Raw genomic sequence first — 21223 nt, forward strand, 5'->3', positions numbered from 1 at the left:
ATAGTATGAGGGTAAGTGGAGAGAGTGTGAGAGGGAGAGGGAGGGAAGAAGTGAGAGGAAGAAGAGGAAAGAGGAAGAAGAGGGAAAAAGAAGAAAGAGACAGAATAATACTCTTGTGGCAAGTCAGTGAAAGAGAGAGAGTGTGTGTGAGAAAAAGAGTGAAAAGAGAAGAGTGAGTGAGTGAGTAAGTGAGTGAGTGAGTGGACACCCACTACTGTCCTGGATAGTCGACTAGTTTCGGTTTTGGATGAATGGAGAGCGACGATAGTCAGTAGTAAGTAAGTATCGACTCGTTCGGGACCCGAAGTTAACTTGGTCATCCGTAGGCGAGCCGGCGTTATATCGACGGGGGAGACCCTGTCAAGCCTTCTAGCGGTCCCGAGCATTATTGGCTCGTTGCGTGCATCTCCCCTTCCCTTTTTTCTTCACGGACCCAGCAGAGACACCCCCCCCCCAGCGGTCGGCGCAAAGGCCAGGCACACGGCGTTAGTTTAGTTAATTACAGTCTAGTAGTAGCAACATCAACTTAGTAGTGGTTGGTGCCTGCCATGCACCCGGGGCGTCCACTAGTAGTCACAATAGATCCAGGCACAGATTTTAATTGGAATTGTACAGGAGGGAAGGGAACGGATTGGTCCGTGACAGAATTGATCAGATCATAAATTTGCAGAATCTTAAAAAGAAATAAAAAAGAAAATCCAATTTGAATAAATGAATAAATGTGATAACCAAGAAGAAAATCAAATAATTATCGACCATGATTATTAATTGTTGAAAAATAAAATAAATACAGCATACAGCATACAGAGATCAAAAGGAATTAAACTTCACAGTAGAAAGGGGAATGGTCGAAAGAATAAATTATAATCATAATAATTATTATCATACCCCAAAAATGCCCATCCAGAGAGAGAGAGAGAGAGAGAGAGAGAGCGAGCGACAGAAGCAGTGCAGAGGGGAGAAAAATAAAAAGAAAAAGAGGTCAGAAAATAAGAGACAGATAGAGAGAGAGAGAGACAGCAAAGAGGGTGGTGTACCTTACAGTTCACACATTCCCCGGCCCGTTTCAGACTAGTGCAGCTTCTCCCTCCCTCCATCTCTCTTCTCTCTTTCTCTCTCTCTCGCCTCTGGCTGTCCCGATCTCGCCTCGGCTTTAGTATTTAGTATTAGTAGTACTACGGCTAATGTAGTACTCGATGGGCTACACAACCAGCTTAACCTTACTGCACTATACTCTCTCTCCATCCCTCTCACACACAAAAACATTACATAAGTGAGAAACCAGATAACTAATGAGTGATCATTCAATTATTCACTATTCGTGTTCCTGTCAAAGAACTCAAGAGGATGAGAAGCAAAGCATCTGCCTGTGTGGAGTGAAGCAACAACTACTACTAACCGGGTGTGATCGGCCAGGCATCCAGTCACTCGGCGGTTATTGGCTATTGGTTTTTTCTTTTTTATCCTCCTCTGAATCGTCGTCGCCCCTCACGTCTGCCTGTCTCTGCTGGCCTCTCCCCCCTCCGAGTAATTGTGAATTGGGATCCTCGCTGCATCGTCAATAATCAATCGTGCTACTACTTCCGTACTCATCATCCTCCTCATCATCGTCACTAAATCCGCGGCAATGGTTCGTCTCTCTGCTATCCGGATCCATCAGGTGCTACTGTAAGTGGTTTTAATATTACCTCTATTATTTTTTACTTGCTCCTTTTTTTTTTTTATTTTTTATACATTCTTCTCCCATTCTACCTCAGTCCTAGCCTCATGCACTCAGAGGATCAGAGGGACGCAAGTCAGAAAATGGAGTGATTAAAAAAGGAGATGGAAAGAAATAAAAGAAAAAGTGCTCACGAATCTGATATATGGCGCATCTCTTTCGCCCGGCGGTTCGATCGATCGTCCCCCCGGCTGTCGTACCAGAAACCATTCTTACCTGTCGCCTGTCGCCCGGTAGTAGTGCTCCGTCAGCCTCCGTGGACCACTTCCACCACCACCCCCCAAAAAAGTCCTGCCTTCCCACCTTTGCCATCCCTCAACTGACATCTCAGAATAGAGGCAGGCGCCGTGTGTAACATTGTTGACTTAATTTCGCTGCGACCCGGACCGATGGGTTGGGGAAAACAGGTTCTCCTTGGTTGATCTACCGTCGAGCCTGTCCCTTTTTGCTTTTTTTTTTCTCTTCTTTTCTTTTTTTGCTCTCCCTCCACCTTCTGACCATCCACAGAATTCCCGTAGACACTGCATGATTCCTTTGAGGGGGTATTGATCCTACTCTGGGCTTAAGTTTCTTCGTTTGCAAACCCACAATCGTTTTTTTGGGGCCTGTCTGGTTCACCAGTCCGTGTTCAACGGGCCCATCAGCCCCACTGCCCACACAGAAGCCTCGGACTAGTCGCCTGGTCCAGGATAGCGCTATACGTTTATTATTCATTAGTGGCAGGCACAGGAAAATCTACTGTCCCCAACGCTCCGGCTGTGCTGCGTCATTAGGAATAAGCATGCGCGAGCTGCCGGGTTGCGAGGTGGTCAAGTGGACACTATCTCGGTGCGGTACCTACATCCGGAGCTTAGTGGATGATTGGATGTATGCACCTTCCTGCTCCTGCCGCGGTGGTTATTCCACTGTAAGGGGGGGAGGGAGAGGAGGCGAAGATGCCACTCGATCCCATCGTGATCGTGCCAGTCGGTCGACGTTTCGTCGCTCTTTGCCCGGACAGGTAAGCAGGTTGCGCGCTCGTTGATCAAGTGTCGGAGTTGCTTCATTGTACCTCATAACTACCGCGTTATTCCCGCATAAGACCTACAGATGGGATAGTGCACACACACACGCGCGCCCTGCAAATCGAGGTGATGTAACTGACCGGGATCGCCCCTTTCCGGGGGTCTCTTTGCTTTTTCTGTCCCTCTTTGTCTGCTGCAGGTTTCGTGAACATTGAATTCCTGGTCCCCGAGGGGTTCTCCCACCATGCTAGCCCATACGTAGTGCACAGAGCACCCCCCCAACCAACACCAAGGGTACTCCGTACTACCCATTGGGTAGTGCACGGTCATTTCTCTGAAGGCTGGAAGACACTCCCGGCCATTGGATAAACACGTTCGAATTAGAGTCAAAATGCCAGGTGGGTAGCGATGATGGTGGCTCGAAGCCTCGAACACCTTGGGTTGGAAAAGATAGATAGCTCGTCAATGGTATAGACTCTAATCGCCATTATTATCACATCACCCAAGATGTGGTCCTGGCACCCTTGAGCATGGCCACTATTCAATTGTCCACGATTATTGTCCCAATCCATCAATGATAAGCCGAGGCTAGGCGCACGACGACGATCACCGAACAGGATCACAAACCAAGATATTTGTAGTTAGCTTACCAACAGACCACGGGCCCAATTGAAATTAAAGACCGAATCATCGCCGACGAAGCTCCCCGAGAAGCCGGGTCAGATCGAGATTAGGGAGGATCTCAAGGGAGGACGAGGTTGAGCAGAGACCCGTCTGAGCTCAGTGAAGAGGAGAAGTTGTTTGGACGGCGCGGAAACTATCGAGCGGATCGGCAGCCTAAGGCCGCCAGTCCACCCAATCGGGATCGCGCCTCAGGCCGCCCTGACTCGTGATCTTCGATGCTTCCGCCTATCATGTGCTTTTCCCCTCTGCACTTTCTCCCCCTCTTGCCTTTACTGTCTATTGTTCTCTCTTTCAACTCCATCCTTCATCTAATCTAGGCTACTATAGTTCCCCTCTGCTCTCAGGGCAAAGGGCACTTTGTCCCGCCTAAACTGAAACGTCTGCACCGATAGTCAAGTGCCCCACCATGTCGGTCCAGGCTCTTTATCTACCTCCCCTCCGATGCCATGCAACAATCCGAAGTGCTCGTCCACATCTCCGCCCCCAGCACCGTGGCCGATGATGCCAGCTACCGCGCTCAAGTCGAAGCGATCCTCGCTTTTCAACCTTTCTCTCGTCAGCTCATAACCTTACGATCTTATGACAGCGAAGCCATCCCCGCTGTAACGGAAGCCGGTCCCTCCTATACCCAGGAAGAACACAATGCCAGCTCTTCTACACTCAAGCCTCCAGACCCTGGAGCAGCTTCACCAGCCCAGCGACCAAGTCAACATGACAAGGACTCGCTCGGAACCCCCCTGAGTGTCATTCCCGATTCTCAGCCTGAGCGAATTCCCCCGGAGCCAGTCGACTTGCAGGAGATTGCCCTTCCCCAACCAAGTCCAACACCTCGTCGCAAATCGACCGATACAAATGGCCTACCTCTTACGAAGCGAAGCCGTCTAGACTCCCTTCCACCAGCCAACGGTACAACACCCCCGGACGAGCATCTCAACAACCTCAGCCCACCAAACAACGACGCCGCCACCAAAGAAGCCGCACCCAAAACACACCAAGACACCACGACCTTACACCTCCCCCTAGAAATCAAACCAAACCCACCTCCCATATCAACAAACCCCTTCACAACCCACATAACCCCGACCTTAAAAATGCTCTCCACCCGCCTCAACCCTTCCCGCACATACACTCCCTTCCAACAAACCCGACCCCTCGACGACCTCGAAAGAGGACACTGGTACCTCCGCCTCAATCTCACCGACACCCTAAACCCAAAGCCACCCTCCAGCACCACCTGGGACATGCCACTCTTCACGCGCTTCTGGACCTTCCTAACGGATTTCATCGCGAAAGAAGGCCGCGCTGGCTGGGGCGTCTGGTGCATTCTGGAGGATGATGGCTCAGATAAACCCGCACCGTCGCCTCAGAATGGACTCGAGGATGGTGGGGTGGAGAAACCAACAAGACCAGTGAGTCTCAAGGTCTACGCATGGGGCGAGATAGCCTCTCATATATACCTGCTTTTATTCCTGGCGAGTGAGCGTCGCGTTCGCAGGATGGGACTGCAGTGGCGTGATAGTGCAGATGATGTCGTCATTCAGATGCCGTAGGAATCATGTTGGGTGGATGCTGTTCCCCAATACCTTTGGGAGGTTCTTTTCGTAGTATATAAACAATACTATACTCATGGAGCATCAGCGATGCGCTATATATGTACATAATCTTTCAAAATTACTGCTGTATCTGGACCTGTCATTCTGTATAGTACTACTTATAATTTCACGCGGAGTAGTACTTCTATAGAAATCGTAAGAGTACTAATTAATGGCTACTACTTTTGCGAATATGAATAAAAGCCCATTCGCTTTATCGAAGGTAGGTTACATCAGTCCAATGCGCTGAGAAAGACAACGAATGCAGGTGTAACTGGCCATATGTCATTGAGCTTATGGTACGAGAATATCGAGCTGATAGATAAGATAGATACTATGGTACAATCCGAGGGACGCCAAGACCAGAAAACGAAACGAAGGAAGCGAGTGAGAGAAAAGGGCATGCAGCTTTGGGTTTCGGCATCCCGGAAATAGTTGAGTAGCAGTCACAGAGCCAACTCGGGGCCGCATGAGGGCACAAGGAAACACGCCATATTCCGTATTGGAAAGAAAATTGGGCACAATCTCAGCCGAGCTCATGTTTCACGTTTGGATAGACGAGAAGCGTCGAGAAGAACGGTGAAAGGAGAAGGAAGAACCAAAGAAATCGGAAATTGATAGGAGACAATTTCGGCTCATGTACGAAAAGATGAAGAAGTATGACAGACACGGATCAATGCACGGCATATGCGGTGAGACATCAAGTATGTAACTGGCTTTGTGAAAATGCAGGAACGACAGACCAGTGAACGCCATTTGCACGGAGGAAATTTCTGTTATAGATGTCTAATAGTTCAACTCCCCGCTGCCAGAGCCACCGACCGCATCGAGATCCTCGTAGCTCTTGAGGCTGCGACCTTGTACGGCTTCGCGCGGACCCATGCCTTGCTGACCGGCACCGGCGTCAACAAAGCCGCTGGCCCCAACCAAGGCGGCGGCAGGGTGTCCAGGGGGGATGTATGGCGGTCCAGAACTGGCCGGCAGGCGACCACCAGATCCATACATGCTGGACATGCCACGGACGGGGCTCAGACGGCCGCTTCCAGTGCCGGGGGCGCCATGCCGATTGCCACGTCTGTCATAAGGACCTGATCGGTTATTATAACGCCCGCCGCCACGGCGCATGACGCCTGGTTGATGCAAACCTGGGCCGTCTGCAGACACCATTCCATTACCACTCCACGAGGGGTTATTAACACCCATAAATCCGGGTACCCCCGACCCTGGCACACTCTGGAAGCTTGGGGGGACATTTCCGCTGCCTGCAAGGTAAGGCGGCATTGACGCTAGGCTGAAACCACGTGGTGTACCGGTCTGGCCCTGACCAGAGTTGAGAGGGAAATGCCCGTTACTATTAGCGTCGGACCGCGAAGGAGCAATCCGAGCAGGGTCGAGAACGTAGGCATTGACCAGAGCGAGCTGTATCATCATGAGTATTCGTCCGCACGGAACACGTTAAAGAAGTATCACTTACATCACTGCGAATGTTCTCAAACCATTCGGTATGACGCTTTTCGACATGCTTACGCCAGAAATGCTCCGCCTTGAACAGCTTGGTGCATTCAGGGACTTTGCAGCGATACTTGGACTCATCCTCCTGCTTCATATACTTTGCGAGCTCTTCCTCCAAGGCGTCGTCAACGGGCTTGCCACCCAGCTTCCCGATATCGACATTCTCTGGCTCAAGGATCTGCAAGAGTTTGTCCTCGAATGTCTTGACCCAGTTGAATGCACGCTGAAGCTGTTGTTCGGTCTTGGAACTGAAACGCTGTGGCCGCTTCTCCTCCGACACAGGCGGCTGCTCCTCGCCCTCTTCACTAGGTTCCTTCTTTTTGACAGGGAACGGCTGCCCAAGAGCGCTAGCCCGGGCCACAGCCTTCGACTGTGTCGTAAGACCGGCCCGGGGTCGACGGAGATGTCCACCAGGGCATTTACGAGCAAGCTCATGCACAGAGTCACTCTCAAAGACACAGAAGAAACAGAAATTGTAAACCCGGCGAAGGTATTCAACCATCAGATCCAACTTCTTCTTCTTGGCCAAGAGCTCCTCATCATCGAGTTCGTCATCTTCCCATCCTTCCTGTTCTTCGCCCTCTTCTGCCTCGCCTTCATCAATATCATCGGCATCGTAGTCGGGCTTCCTCTTTTTGACACTGACAGGCCCCGTGACAGGCGGCTGAAGCCAGCCTTTGCCGCGCAATTCCTCGACTCGCTCTTCGATTTTGGAGAACCCGTCAGCACCTGCTCCCATCTCATCATCGAGCTTCGACACCAGTCTCCTTGCCAGCTCCAGGTCTCGTGAAATCCGCTCTGGCGACGAAAAGAGATCCCACAAGGCCTTCTTACGGGGTTGCGACGGCGGCACATGAACACCCACGTGGCAAACAAAGTCACCATGAACAGGATCATGGATCGTTTTGTCGTTGATTGCTTCAAGCGCCTTCTCGGCAGCAGTCTGTGTCCCCGATCCATTGGCCGCATGATCATGTTCCATTTCCTCACCCTCTTCCTCCCTTCCATCCCCCCTCTCGACGACCTCGACGTCAGGCGCAGGATGGAGCATGATCCATCCCATCCGATGGTATTTCTTCGACGGATTGGGGTCGCTGAGACTAAGCCACTTGAATCCACCATCTTCCTCACCCAAATGCTCCTTACAGAACTCTTCGATCTTCTCGCGGCTAACATTGGGCGCTAGAGTCTTGATCAAGAGAGCAGACTGAGACAGAGCTTCGTCACGCAAGTCACCGCCTCTTGCTGGGAGCAAATCCAGAACACCCAGGGTTTCACCAACCGCGGTGGTTTCGCCCTCTTCCTTCTCAATGACACCGCCTGCCCCGTCACTTTCACTCTTGTAAATGCCTTCAAGCGTGAACTCATCAAAGAGACCACTCTCGAGGTCTCTCTCCCATTGTTGATAGGCGCCCATGCGGAAATCCATCAGTTGACGACGAAGAGGATCCCTGACCTCAGGAACGTAGCGCTCTCTGAACCACTCCTCGTTTCGATGATGCTGGACGAAAGCACGGGCCATCTTCGCTTGAAGGTTCACCTTGTATGAATCGTAAGCCGCCTGGATCTGTGCTCTCTCTCTTTCCCGGTCTTCACGAGCCTCCCGCTCCCCCTTGACGCGATCAGAAGGACGCCGACCGCCGTGCTTGGCGCGTTCCTTTTCTTCTTTGATCGACTGCTCCGCGCGCCACCATTCGGCAAACCAATTGAAGCCCACTTGAAACTCCAGGGTTAAAGGGTTCGGAAGCGGATTGGTGGGAAGAGGGCGCTTGACAGAATCTTGTCCTGGGACATAGCGGTCGATGTTGGCAACGTTCGGCGAAGGCGCACGGCGACGGTCCTCGCGATCACGCCCGGCATGCTCCCGAGAGGCAGCATAATAGTCGTCTCGCGAGGCACGGCGATCAGAAGGTTCGTAGCGGTCGATCATAACGGGTGAGCGAGAACGACCGCGTGCTCGGCGTCGATCCTGAGATACTGCGTACGTACCAGTGGTTAGATTGAATGGCCATGACCAGTCCGAGAGCATCCGGATGGTAGTCTAGAAGCTAGAAACTTACCAGGTGACCTGCGACGGTATGAGTCCAGTGGGACCCGAGAAGCATAGGGATCGCCAGCTTCCCGGCTCCTGCCGGGGGACCCGTAACTCTCATATGAGTCCATGGGGACGAGGTTATGCAAAATCGCGTCGACCGGAGCTCTTGTAGGTTGTAACGGAGAAAATCGGAGCCAGCTACCAGACAATGGCCGAGGGTCGCGCCCAGGACGGTAAGGACAGAAGGCGTAAGCTAAGATCCGAAATGATCAACATTAGAGCAAGTCCTTCACGTGTGTAAAAGTGCCGGGTGGGTTGGACGTTGACGAAGCAGGGTTAGGGGGCGAGTTGGGCAAGAAGAAGATGCAAATGAAGCTGGTTGCCGGGGGCCGGCCATGGAAGAGATAGACAAGGCATGATTCTGGATAACGATGACAAGGGCGAACCCGGAAACTGAGAAGATGAAACGCAAGTGCGCTCGCGAGAGCCAAGAGAAGACGAGAGAAAAGAGAGGGCACAAGGTAGACAATAGAGAGTAGTTAATCAATCAGCACGGAGTGTGGTGCGAGCCAATAATGGCGCGACGATAAAAGGAGGGAGTCCAAGATGAGGTTTTGAGTAAAGAAAAAGAGACGGGATGAAGCACAAGTGAGGCGCGGATCCAAGTGAATTGGATGGATGACAGGGGAAGGTTGGACTGAGATAATTGAGCAGGGGCAAGGGGACGATGAGAGACAAGGGCGCTGCAATGGAATTGACTGAACACGATAGAGAGAGAAGAGAGATAATGAGAGAGAGGATTGAATGGCAAGGCAGGCGACCTACAAGAGAAGCCTTAAGAGGAGAGAATTGGAGATCCAACGAGATGCGAAGATGATGGACGGAGTACTAAGTCCAATCCGAGCTGAGCAGATCAGACAATATAGACGGAAACCGCAACAGACCGGGACTAATCACCGGGCAAGGCGTGATGATATATAAAAGGAAGTTTTGTGGGGGAGTCAGAGGGAGAGGAGAGAGAGAGAGAGAGAGAGAGAGAGAGAAGAAGAAGAAGAAGAAGGGAAGGAGGAGAGAAGGCGAGAGAGGGAAGGGAAAGCAGCGAAGGAGAGAGACAGGATTGGGGAGTGAGGCTGGAGCGCCGGAGAAGGGAGTCCCGCCTAGTCCCGACCGGGCATAGCGCCCCCGGGTTGCCTTTTGGTCGCCGCTTCGTCAAATAATCAATAACATTGGAGATACATTTATAAAAGGGTGTGTACGCCTCGTCTCTCATTCCCCCTAAACAGGCTTATAGCAGGCAATTGAAAGAAAGTCATCTCACTCACCTGGCATCTCGGATTCCTGAGTTTCAGGGTAATCAGACTCTTTAGCAATTTGATGCTGGTAAAACCATGCCAACAACGGGTGGCAAATAGAGACGAGGGAAGCCCTCGGCTCAGTCGCAGCTATAGATTGAACCACCAAACTGGGAGAAATGGGAAGATCGAACCAGCATGGATCTGGGGGGGCAGGATTGAGAAGAGGAGCAATACGAAGCCTGCCTTACGATGAATACAGTGCACATCCGTCAGCATCATCTATCTCGGAATTCACTGTACCAATTTCACTCCCCTCTTACTTCATCCGAGGCAAAGTGAAGACTCGCGGCCTGCTAACTCTATTCTACTCAAAGCACTCACACCGTAGGGACCTGCTCTAAGGTCAGGCCACGAGAACAAGGCAAGCACGACTAAGAACGAGTTCGCCAAGTATGTCTTGATATTTGTACACGACTAGTAGGGGAATCATCCGTTGAAGATCAGGGTAATATATCAAACGAGGCATCAAAGGGGGCAACAGAGAAGGGCAGGAGGAAAACAGGTATCGGCTGTGACAGCCCAAGACCACCACAGCCTCGCATGTCAGACCACACTCGTCGATGCAGATTCAAAGAGAGTGGAATCGCATGGGGCCTCGCAGCCGCACCGAAGACGGAAAGATCCCAAGTCACATTCATGCACTACCCCAATGGCACAAACAGTCAATTGGGGTGTTTCATAAAATGCACGGAATGAAGACCGTCGTCGAATTCTCCCGTCGGGAACATTCCATTTCCAAACAACATACCCCAGAGAAAGGCGACCGTCGGACAGTGCCCAGTGTTTCGACTTTTGCTGGGCAAATACGCGACACCGAACCAAGACATGCGTGCACCATCCACCGCCAAGGGATGTAGGCTCTGTCGCCGCGCCACCCAACCTCGGGGTTTAATTTTACCAGCGATGGGCTTCAATCTAATACCAACCAAGGCCCGAAGCACGACGCAAAAGAACGGGTCCGGATCAAAGCGGCGGACTCAGGCACAGGGGAAGAAGGAACACAGTACACCAAAGTTGCCAATGACATTGAGTTGCTTGTCGACAAGGGAGCTTGACGAGAAGACATATAAGAAGGCTGCCGCCAGCTGTGAAAACCACGACCTTCAGGTATTAGAGACCGGGTCATGCAGCATCGACAGTGGGACGAACGTAACAATTCATGAGTTTGAGAATCGTGCACCATCCCGAGAAATGAAAAAGAAAATAACAAAACATAATCATCTCATACATGCAATCCTAACAGGCTGAACATCGTTAGATGAAAGGAAATAGGAAAATAGTAATAATACTTCGTGCCAGCATAACAATATAAACAGACATAAAAGTTTCAAACGGATGAAACGAGGCGTTTCCGACGAAACCAGAGGGAGGTGGGAATAACGTCAATAAGTACGAGAGAAGATGGGGCAGTTGCGCGTCGCTCGCTGCGGGGAGTAAAGGTCAAGGAAGACGGGGGTAAAAGAAATTCCAGACATCCATCCATCATAAAGGGCTATTGTGGGTAAGCAGGATTTTCGCAAGACGATCCTGGAGTAAGGTACCGCTCAACCATCCTCGTCGGACAGCTCAGCAGATTCGTTCTCGCTTTCGTCCGCACTAGTGCTCGGTTTCGCACTGGTTTTCGTCTTTTTAGACGAGTTGATGGTGTCATCGTTGACATCACTTGATTTTCGTTTCTGTGCAGAAGGCGGGTTATCGCCAGGAGGTTTCACCGCATTATCATCAGCGGCTTCAAGCCCAGAGGTCGTAGATCCGGATGCTTGCTTCTTCTCCATAGCTGCCACTTCGTCAGCCGTTAAGAATCGCCCGCCGGGACCACGAGGGCGGCGCATGGCATGGTTGTGACGCGATTCGTGCAGATATGGCTTACGGCCCTTGGACGTGAGCCGCAATTGCTCCTCCAGTTTTTGGCGAGCCACTCGTCGTTTCAGGATGCGATGAAACTGCTTCGCGTTCACGTATAACGGCGATTCCTCAGCGGCGCCAGCGACCATATCCGGCGAAGGTTGGCTCTGCTGGACAGGCGGCTGAGGTGGTGGCGGCATAGATGGGGGCACCGAAGGCCGGCCGGCATGGTTGATAAGTGGTTGGGCATTCTGAACATGTGGGCTACTGACATGGCTCATGCGACGTTGCTGCATCTGGGCGTTCTGGGACATCTGTACCTGGGATCCCATCGATGGCATCTGGCCAGGAATCTGGGGTGGAGAACGAGGATTGCGGTCACTCTTGACCTGCACCCCAGCCATGCGCGGCGATCCGCGGGGACCAGGAGCCATCTGGCCAGCCATCGAATCTTGATGTAGAGGATAGAACTGGCCCGATGCTGCAGCGGTGGCCATTGCAGCCGCTTGCGTAGGGGAGATACCATACGTTTGTGGCATCGCCGTGGTGACTCCATACGACTGAGGGAAGTTCATTTGCTGATGTACAGAGCCCGGGGCATTTTGAGCAGGCTGATAATGAGATTGTGAGGGAACAATTGGTGACGCTTGATGTGTAGCGTGAGCTTGTTGCATGTGCGCTTGAGGGTTGGTGGGAGAAGTCATCGATCCCACCGTGGACCCAGCATTTTGAGGAGCCGTCTGATACGGGGCAGTGATGTGGGAAGAGGCGTGGGGATGCTGGCCATGAGGCTGTTGATACTGCGGCGGGTATTCCATCATGGAGCTGCGACGGGGTTTACCGTCAGACTTCCAATTAGAGTCGTGATTGGAGTACCCTGGCTGTCAGGAACCAGGAGTCTAGGACCAATAATACGGCCAAAGATGGGCCAATCCCAAGGGATTTCACTCGTCTGAGACCGAAGTGGCGAAAATAAGGGAGAATGATAGGTTGTCAACAACACAGTTGCACTTGACAATATCACCGTCGTGCACAAAGGAAAGGCGGTTGTTTACTGATTCGACGAGTGAACTGCGAAAGTCTGCAGGCTCTGGTTCATAGTGTCAGCATGGAGCGCAGCGCCAAACGGTCACTGGATTGCGGGTGGGGGTTGGATGGGAACAGAGGAAGGGCGCTTACACCGGGGGCGCGTACCTCTGTTTTTGTTTTGCCAATACACCCACTCATCAACTTCTGGCGTCAAGAAAATTCGCCCAAAGGTGAACGCTTGTTTGCCGAAATGCTTCAGCCCGCTTTTTCCGGAGGTTCTGCGTCTTTTTGTGGAAATCTTACGTTCGCCTCCAAGTGTAACGTGGTTGGGCTTCGATGCAGGGAACCAGGATGTCCTCGACAAGATGTCGCACTTGATGCGTTGTCAGACAAAGCGCGATCTTCTTGATAATGGCGCTCAAGTCTATCACAGACACAAAGACTACGCAGTATAAGGAGACGACAACTGGCAGGCTACCTGGGTAATGCTGCTCAGTTCCTAAATTCGTCAGGCTGCTTGGCCACGTTCGTATGAGGCGGTGCTAGAGCAACCTGGTGAGTTAGTTCGCCTGGGCCCGGGAGTTTGGAATTATCCTGGTCCGCGGTCTCCCGAACTATAATGCCACTCGACGCTGTCGTCAGGGTACGCCTGAGAGGGGCTTGCACGGCTCAGTGGACTACAAAAGACTATTAGCATCTATCTTTCCCACCATCCCGAAACTTTCGGCTCCTGATTTGTGCGCTGTCACGATTGGAGGAGAGAGGGGGGGGATAGGAACTGTCAATTTGATGGTGGTGGGGGGGGGGGTAAGGTAGGAGGGGGGGAAACATCGTGGCGGTTTAGTCTTTTCAGGGCTGAAGGATGTATGCGTTGGCAAGTGGAATCATGATGCAGCCGGCAACATACCTTGTTCAAAAGCGACGCACTCGCGACCCCAAACAAGGGTAGGCGGAGTTTTGCGCGCGCGCGCAAAAACGACACTTGAAAACAGGGAATCAAACAGCCGTGACGGAGCTATTCTGCAGTCTCCGACCGTAGTAAATCGATGCGCGCCTATTGACAGGTCATGGTGTTAGATAGCTGTCAGAGAAGGGCAAAGGCAAGGATTGACGCGTGGTGATTGGGCCATCATGGGGTGGGGAGTCGGGGTTGCAACTGAAACGCGACAAGAAAACATAACAATGCATAAGCCATAGCAGAAGCTCACAGGGACCGGGGATGATAGGATGAGTCGCAGAGGGTCTTGCGTGCAGTACTTAGAGTACATGCGACACTAAATCTAATGGTTTGATTTGCTTTTGAAGGTGGGTAACGCCAGCCATAACTTTGGGGGGGGAGGAGCAGCAGGAGGGTGGGCAGTAGGGAATCACAGCGCTGTCGCGGTTTGCGGGCCGCGGCCAGAGAGGGAGCCAAGAACAACAACAGGCGGGCTTGCCTCGTGGTTTGAAAAGGTTAATTACCTTTTATCAAGGGTTATTCTCCGCAGGTGGCAGAAAAGCCTCCAATGCAGAGCAACACAGAAAGGCGACTCGTTGTAATGATTTGACGAGGGCTTTCAGTCACGAGGGAAGGAACCTGTGATGATTCGCGGGGCGATGGCAACGCGACGAAGCTCTGCCAACGAGAGAAAGGCGGACAGGCAAAAGGGAAGGTCCGTTTCTTTCACCGCACGGTAGGCTGCCGCTGATGTCAGTCCGGCCCGGGTTGATCCGCGACCGAAGCGGCAAAACAAAATGGGAAATGATAAAAACACAATGACGGAGGGGTATATGGGTATATGGAAAACAGAAGGGCGCATGCATAAGAATAAACCACAGAAATAGAGCGAATAGAATAAACGGGAAATTAAAAATAAAATCAAGAAGTGGAGTGGTTCGGAGAACAAAGCAAAGAATTCAAAAGGAATAATCCAAAAGACCAAAAATAGACTAGAATCAGTGGAGAGGGCTGTAGCTTATGGTCATAGCCACTAGATGTTTGGACAGCAGAAAGCAGATGCACCAGACAAACAATGGAAGTAACAGACAACTGATGGAGCGGGGGTGGGAAAGAAGAGAGTGAGTGAGTGAGTGAGTGAGTGAGAACCTCCAATGAATTGTGAAGATCCGGCCTCGGTACAACAAAGAATACAAATGATTGGGCGCGCGTCAAAATAAAGTATGCAATCACAAAATAGGAAAAAATACAAAGTTGAGCAAGGGGCAGCAGCAGCAGCAGCAGTAGGTAGTAGATAGTATAAGATGGCTAAAAACGTACCTTAGATGATGATTCGACCACAACCGTGGTAATGACAGAAAGGGAGGATGGAAAATGATCAATCACGAGAGTGAAGCGGATGGGGTGGGAAGGAAGGGAAAGGCGGGCAGTGATTGGGTTGGACAAGAGCAGACGGGTTAATCTGAAGCCAGCCCAAGCAAGCAGCGAGTAGGAAAAAAACAAATTGGGAGGAAACCAATGGGCTCTGCGCAGCCAGGACAGTCCGACGTTGTTGACTGGAGGGCACGCAAGGACTGGAGAGGTTGGATGACCAACGAGAGGGAGCAGAGAGAGAAAGCCGCAGCGAGAAGAAGGGGCGAGCGATGGGGCATTTGTACCGGACGCGCTCAGAGGGTAGCTGAGTGGCTCGGCAGCTCGTTAGCGGACAAGGCGGCGAGGATTCAGACCAACAAAGGCCACGACCATACTGTCCGGTATCGACCCCAGGGTTCGCTCCACTTAGCGTCTGCGCTCTTTGCCCTATTGGGTATGGAGTGTATTGTACCCCCGTCTTGTATGGTCATTGTATCATCCGTCTTGTATGGTATCTTTCCACATCCTTTTTTTTTTGAGTACCAGTCTTTTTTTTCAAGGTGAGATAGATGATGATGGGATGGTGGTGGATGGCCGGGAAACTTTGGGGTCGAGGACACACCACACAACTCTCTCTTACAGACTTACTTAGTTCTTCTCTCTCTGTCTCTCCGTGCCGCCGGGCCCAGCTTGCTCAATCTCGGTTCTTCACTCTCTATCACAAAACCAACCTCCACTATTCCCTCCCCCCCCCCCAAATCCCCCTTCCCTCTCTTTCTCTCTCTCTCTCTCTCTCTTTCTCCAATTTCCCAACCCGTTTTTGGGGAAATTGACAATGGGTTGAGTAAGAGTATCACATCTCACCCTCAATTCTCACTCGTGGCCTCAAAATTACATCCCAACCCAGAAAATCAAAAAAAAGAAATATAGCTAAAAAAAAAAAAATCATTTCTTATCTAAGATAACCACCCATCATAACTACTTACTTTACTATGCAAAGCATCCGGCCATCCCGAATTCGTGATGTTCATCATGTGCAACCCAAATCTGGCGAATCGCCCTCGGGAATAAAACCTGTATGACCCAAGGTCAGCTCGACCAGCCACCCCCCATTGGTCCAGCTAGGCTTTCTTTGGTTTTGTTTTGCGAATCATGCTTTTACATTAACCAGATGGCTTATGTGACTGGCTTCGATTTGCAATCGCTGTCTTTCATCATTTCTTCTATTCTTACTTTTTCTCCTACTTGCGTTGTTGTTCCCCCCCACCCTGGACGGGAAAAGCAGTAAGAAAGGCTGTTCTTCTAACGCAGATTTTTGTGCTCGGCCTTACGGAGTAGAAAACGAAAGAATAAGGTGAAACGGCTCAATGCGCAACAAACGCAGATGCCACCTCGAGACGCGAAACATAAAAAAAACAAAACAGGGAACGGGCTGAATGAAGTGGACAGGTAGGATTGGAAGAAACAATAATATAAAATATAATAAAATAAATAAAAAAAAGTTTAAGATGAAATTTAAAATTAAAAGAAAAAAGAAAAGAAAAGGAAGGAAGACAAGCGCCGTGCTATCACACTGACTGACACTTTACTAATGCATAATGCAGTTTCTTGCCATGGGATCACATTGTTGTTTCTACGCAGGAAGCGCGGCTCGATTCTTGCTTTTCTTACGTACGCGTCGAATACCCCCAAACGTCAGCGGAGTCAATCGAAGCCACGGCCAGCCTCGGTTATATGACCAATCTAGGTAAGACTCCCTGGGAATCTCCATTTCCCTTGTGGCAGGTAGATAGCGGGCAAATATCAGCCGGTACGAAATGAGCGACATTGATGTCTTAGGCTCAGCACAGTAATTGTTGATGGTTTCCTGCATAACTTGTAGATGGAGTAAAGTCACAGTGGCCAGTCTGCTCATCTTTCAGAAAAAAGATTAGCCACCTATAATTCATTTCCCGAGATTGCGACCAGTGTGGACTATAAGTATATACTTTTAGCGGGACTAAATAAAGCATCAACTAATGTAGTAGTAGGATGACACGATATATATATTTATAATCGTATCCGACATCCATCACTACTTAACCACCATTGTGCAAATCTCTTGGCTACTGTTTTAGTACTACTAAACCTCAGCTGTTTACTACAAATGTTGAACTAATACAAAAGCTGGAAAATTAACGAAGCGACGCTAGCATCACTCTTCGTAGTGTTTCTTGAGGTCAAGTAGTCAGGATATTCAGTTGTCGCCGGCTGAGGTCAAGTGACTTACAGAGACCTCTCATCAAGTGTTAGCGTTATTAGATTTACACAGTGAAAATGGTATATTACCCAGATGTACGAGTAGCCTACCGCAGATTGAATACTGCGGATTAAGCCGCCTGTTTTCTTTTTTCGGGTTGTAGTGAACTGGTATCCATGTCCCAGTATATTTAAGGTGAATTCGAGGGACTAAGCCATTGAGTCTGCTTAATTTGACGAGAGAAAGGCAGGCGAAGTGGTATTTGACCGTCACAGTAGATTAGATAGTTTAAAATTACCATGGTATTATTTAAGTCATAAGGTGGATGTTGCACAAGAAAAGCCTTATAGACGCTACTAAGACCAAGGGCCTTGCACGTGTCGTAGCCATGACGAATGTCTCTCTTTCTTCTTCCGAGATACGGACTTCTTATCCATCCCTCATAATGGCTGTCAGGAAGTACGTACATATCTAAGCGAAAGGAGGATCTATAGAGTCGTTTACTATCAGAATGAGTTCCCTTCTTGAAGACTGACCGGCACGATGGCAAAGCAGATTGGGCGTCGATCTGTTCCACTCCACGTGTTGAAGCTTGACCGCTTGGGTCTTCGGATGGAGACTCATCAGTCTCACAATTTATCTGTGCACTTTCATGATCTTGCATCAACTAAACCATCACAATATACTTTATGGAATTCTTTTAAAGCCAGAGGAGCAGGTTCCTCAGAATGGCAGGTTATATAGCAGCAACAATATCCTCCAATTGCTTGTCTTGCTTTAATCTCTTGCTCTCTCACCTGAATGGACTGCGCGGAAGGCGGCAAGTACCGGCGTATCTAAATACAGCCCATCGCGTATGCGGACCGTACAAACATACGTGAACGGAAACGCGATTACGGCATGTATATGGAACGTCCGTAATTTGGGTCGGTCGAACTCTCTCAGCACTGACTGTCATGGGGGAAGCTCGAGCCATCTGACGTCAAAGTCAACTAGCCTTTCCCCGCCACACCGCTCCTCGTCGACATTTCAGTATGAATTTAGAAATTCTTTTATTTTCTATCCCCTCCGGCAGGCTCGTTTTGATGTGCAATGTTACAGGAATGCGTCGGCGATCTGATCTAGAAGGATATCCTCGTCTCTGTCGCTCAGAGATGTTGTTTTAGCCTGATCTATACTTTCTTAAATGACCAATTACGTATTTCTTGTGTCAATTCTCTCTCAGATTTTCCGTGAAATTGTAGTTGTATCGGAAGGCAGTGCGGTCCGTGGAAGTACCATGTCACAGCCTAAGGCACTAACAGGCGCCGAGGCTTTGTGAAGGTCCCACTAACCATTCCACCGGGAACTTCTATCTACATATTCATCTACGAATGAACTCGCTTGCCTCCCCTCGATGATGGGGCATCCTTATGGTAACTTATATGTCTTCCGTGTGATGAACACGCTTCAAGCAATATATCCTCTCATCAATTGCTATGTGCTACAAGCTAACCTCTCTCAGTGAACAACTAGGCGGCTGCCTTTTGATGTGTACATCATCCAACCTGGTAAGCGTTGCTTTCGAGTTCCTGCTCCTACGGAGTAAGTATAGCTCGTTTGCCTCATCTCTTCTGGCCTTCTACCTCACTGTCCAACTTAGGTGACTGTATGGCTTGCAGTTAAAGAACGCATGAAGACCGATATCGACCGATTTTCTTCGTGGCTGGAAATTGCCTTCCACATAATTCCTATTGCAACCCCATGCGAGTGAACCCAGTGTTGCACTAAGTGAACCAGGAATATGTATGACCCTTAATCCAGACTTTTCTAGCAGTATCATTCAACCCGGAGGCGCTTGATGTGACAGCTAACGATCTCAAGTGACATAGACTTGGTCAATCACTACTACAAGCTTACTGATCCGTACATGAAACTCATTCTCCTGGCAGCCAAGAGCATCTTGCCACTTTGGTTCTAGGATAAGTGGGAGTGTCCAGAGATTGAGAGACCTAGGGTAGCACTAGGGGCCCCTATACTCACGTATGCGCCATGATCAACTATGGAGAAGCAGATTAACCAACACAACAACAGGGGTGGGTTGCAAGCGCACTTCATCCATGACAATACAAACGGGTTGTTTGGAAAAACAAGCCAAGAAGGTATGGTTATCGACTTTTACTGAAAAGTTGCTGTCATAATGATCACGGGGCATACCTGTGCTCCGCCAGCAGCTAAAGGGCATTACACCCCTTTTGAAATGTCCTGCGACATGCTCTCACAAACGGTTTGTGAACGTCATTTACCTCCGTGGGATACATCTTCTCCAAGACAATCATGTGCAGATCTCATGATATGGCTTGCTCGGCTGTCCTCCGAGGTATAAGAGCATTCTCAGCATTGACCGGCGACTGATCAATCGAATAAAGAACCGAAGATGGGACGCAAGGAGAAGCAGATTCTTCACGGTCTTTGGTTGCGTCGGGGTTGTAAGTATCAAAGTCCGTCGCAAAGCGCGGGGCTTTACGATAGCTGTTGTCCCCTGACCTTACGTTCTGTGCCGTCCCATCCATAAGATCAGCGGCTACGCAGTGGACGACGTGGCTTACGGAGCTTGCCTAGACCAGTTGACGCTATCTGCGGACTGAATACCGGTTACAGGTCCTCGAATGAAACCAATTTTACGCCAACCCAGGTTGTCTCATGTATGCAGTGGAGGCCTCAGAAGCACGGCCTGTGAGCACTCAAAGGGCCCCTTACACATTGCTATCATCAGACCGATGTCATAACATCACACAGCGAATGGCCAGGTTAAACAGCGGTAGCCCTGGCCTTTGCAAGGGGCAAAGGAATGGACAGGAAGATCTCGTCCAGTGCGAGCACCCAATAAGACATCCGTACGCCCTCTCGCTCCTCAATAGGGCAATTTCTCAATGTGACGGATGCTGCTACTGCACCTCGTTAATTGGCTACCGTGGCCTTGATTCAAACCAGGCCATGCAGTCTCGGTCCTTTTGGGGCGTATTCCTGCGTTACGATCTGTCACCACCAGCTCTTCTGGGAACCCCATTAGGCAGCCTGGAAATTGATAGCAATCTGTTTTTCAGATGAAATCCAGTGCGCCAATTTCTTGTCACACGGACGGCCACCTCCTTAAGCGCTGTATTTCGTGATTTTCTCTGAGCTGGCGTTCGGATTTCATGACACTGTTGTCGGAAACCCCGAAATTACAGATTGCTCTAATTCACTCACTAAACAGATTCCTTCGTGACAATTTAATCACTCACCAATCTCGAATACCTGCTGATAACAGGGCAGGCTCCCACTTTTTTGCGTATTGCTCGGTAAGATTCGATAGGTATACGCTCTTTGCGTCCCATGCACAACAGGTATGACGGACAAAGTACCCACGGCTTGGAGAACACAAATCTGTCGCACATTATAGGCTTGACATCAAGCCAGTAACGAGTAATAAACGACACACTAACGTTGAAGTCAAAAAGAGAGCGGGAGAGTCTCCGTCGCTATTCCTACTGCTGGGCCCATCCGGCGGATAAATTAAGAGAAGAAACCATATCAACGATGTAACAAGGAATCTTCCAAAACAGACACTCCGGCCTGGGATAACTTTATCTCATTCAAGAAAAGACTTTAACGGCACTTTTCCTGCGGGACAAGCGAAAGTCTTTTTTAATGTACACTGGCAGTAGTAAGACCGTGGTGGTCCCATCCCCCAAACCCTCCCAGTTGGGCACTTAGGTACCAATGTACCTTCCTACCTATGAGATACATATTCTATGGCCTATGTACACCCGTTAACAAAGAACCGGCACTGATTGGGTACCAACACTGTCTTTCGTCATAAGTTGATTGACACCGACACTTTCCGCTGGCTACATGGCCATGTCTTACAGGTCCATCTTCCGGTCCACCGCAGAC

The 21223-nt window shown here is 50.1% G+C and overlaps 7 protein-coding genes across 7 annotated transcripts; 4 read left to right on the forward strand and 3 right to left on the reverse strand.

The window, feature by feature from the left end:
• Positions 1–2093: 2093 nt before the first annotated feature.
• Positions 2094–2606, reverse strand: BO79DRAFT_3001 (uncharacterized protein). The gene has a single exon (XM_025689038.1). The coding sequence runs from the start codon at positions 2432–2434 to the stop codon at positions 2144–2146; it is 291 nt and encodes a 96-aa protein (XP_025545273.1). The 5' UTR covers positions 2435–2606; the 3' UTR covers positions 2094–2143.
• Positions 2607–3776: 1170 nt separating this feature from the next.
• On the forward strand, positions 3777–4960 carry BO79DRAFT_206175 (uncharacterized protein; the record flags this gene model as incomplete). The annotated part of the gene is made up of 1 exon (XM_025681921.1): positions 3777–4960. The coding sequence occupies exon 1, from the start codon at positions 3855–3857 to the stop codon at positions 4956–4958; it is 1104 nt and encodes a 367-aa protein (XP_025545274.1). The 5' UTR covers positions 3777–3854.
• Positions 4961–5663: 703 nt separating this feature from the next.
• Positions 5664–9013, reverse strand: BO79DRAFT_3013 (putative arsenite resistance protein Ars2). The gene is made up of 3 exons (XM_025689039.1): positions 8573–9013; positions 6475–8489; positions 5664–6419 (listed from the first exon to the last, which is right to left on the reverse strand). Exons 1-3 carry the CDS (start codon positions 8673–8675, stop codon positions 5787–5789), a joined length of 2751 nt encoding a protein of 916 aa, XP_025545275.1. The 5' UTR covers positions 8676–9013; the 3' UTR covers positions 5664–5786.
• Positions 9014–10633: 1620 nt separating this feature from the next.
• Positions 10634–11298, forward strand: BO79DRAFT_3027 (uncharacterized protein). Its single transcript, XM_025689045.1, has one exon. It carries the CDS (start codon positions 10728–10730, stop codon positions 11148–11150), a length of 423 nt encoding a protein of 140 aa, XP_025545276.1. The 5' UTR covers positions 10634–10727; the 3' UTR covers positions 11151–11298.
• Positions 11299–13038, reverse strand: hapB (transcription activator HAP2). The gene is made up of 2 exons (XM_025689048.1): positions 12942–13038; positions 11299–12828 (listed from the first exon to the last, which is right to left on the reverse strand). Exon 2 carries the CDS (start codon positions 12566–12568, stop codon positions 11447–11449), a length of 1122 nt encoding a protein of 373 aa, XP_025545277.1. The 5' UTR covers positions 12569–12828; positions 12942–13038; the 3' UTR covers positions 11299–11446.
• BO79DRAFT_223512 (uncharacterized protein) lies at positions 12856–14535 on the forward strand (the record flags this gene model as incomplete). Its single annotated transcript, XM_025683610.1, has 8 exons — positions 12856–13051; positions 13119–13198; positions 13289–13335; positions 13419–13448; positions 13638–13721; positions 13865–13912; positions 14150–14218; positions 14424–14535. The coding sequence occupies 8 exons, from the start codon at positions 12856–12858 to the stop codon at positions 14533–14535; spliced, it is 666 nt and encodes a 221-aa protein (XP_025545278.1).
• A 5186-nt stretch (positions 14536–19721) lies between these two features.
• On the forward strand, positions 19722–20395 carry BO79DRAFT_223513 (uncharacterized protein; the record flags this gene model as incomplete). The annotated part of the gene is made up of 3 exons (XM_025683611.1): positions 19722–19773; positions 19946–20020; positions 20061–20395. The coding sequence occupies 3 exons, from the start codon at positions 19722–19724 to the stop codon at positions 20393–20395; spliced, it is 462 nt and encodes a 153-aa protein (XP_025545279.1).
• Positions 20396–21223: the final 828 nt, after the last annotated feature.

This window comes from Aspergillus costaricaensis (assembly GCF_003184835.1).
Source record: "Aspergillus costaricaensis CBS 115574 unplaced genomic scaffold BO79scaffold_1, whole genome shotgun sequence".
NCBI lineage: Eukaryota > Fungi > Ascomycota > Eurotiomycetes > Eurotiales > Aspergillaceae > Aspergillus > Aspergillus costaricensis.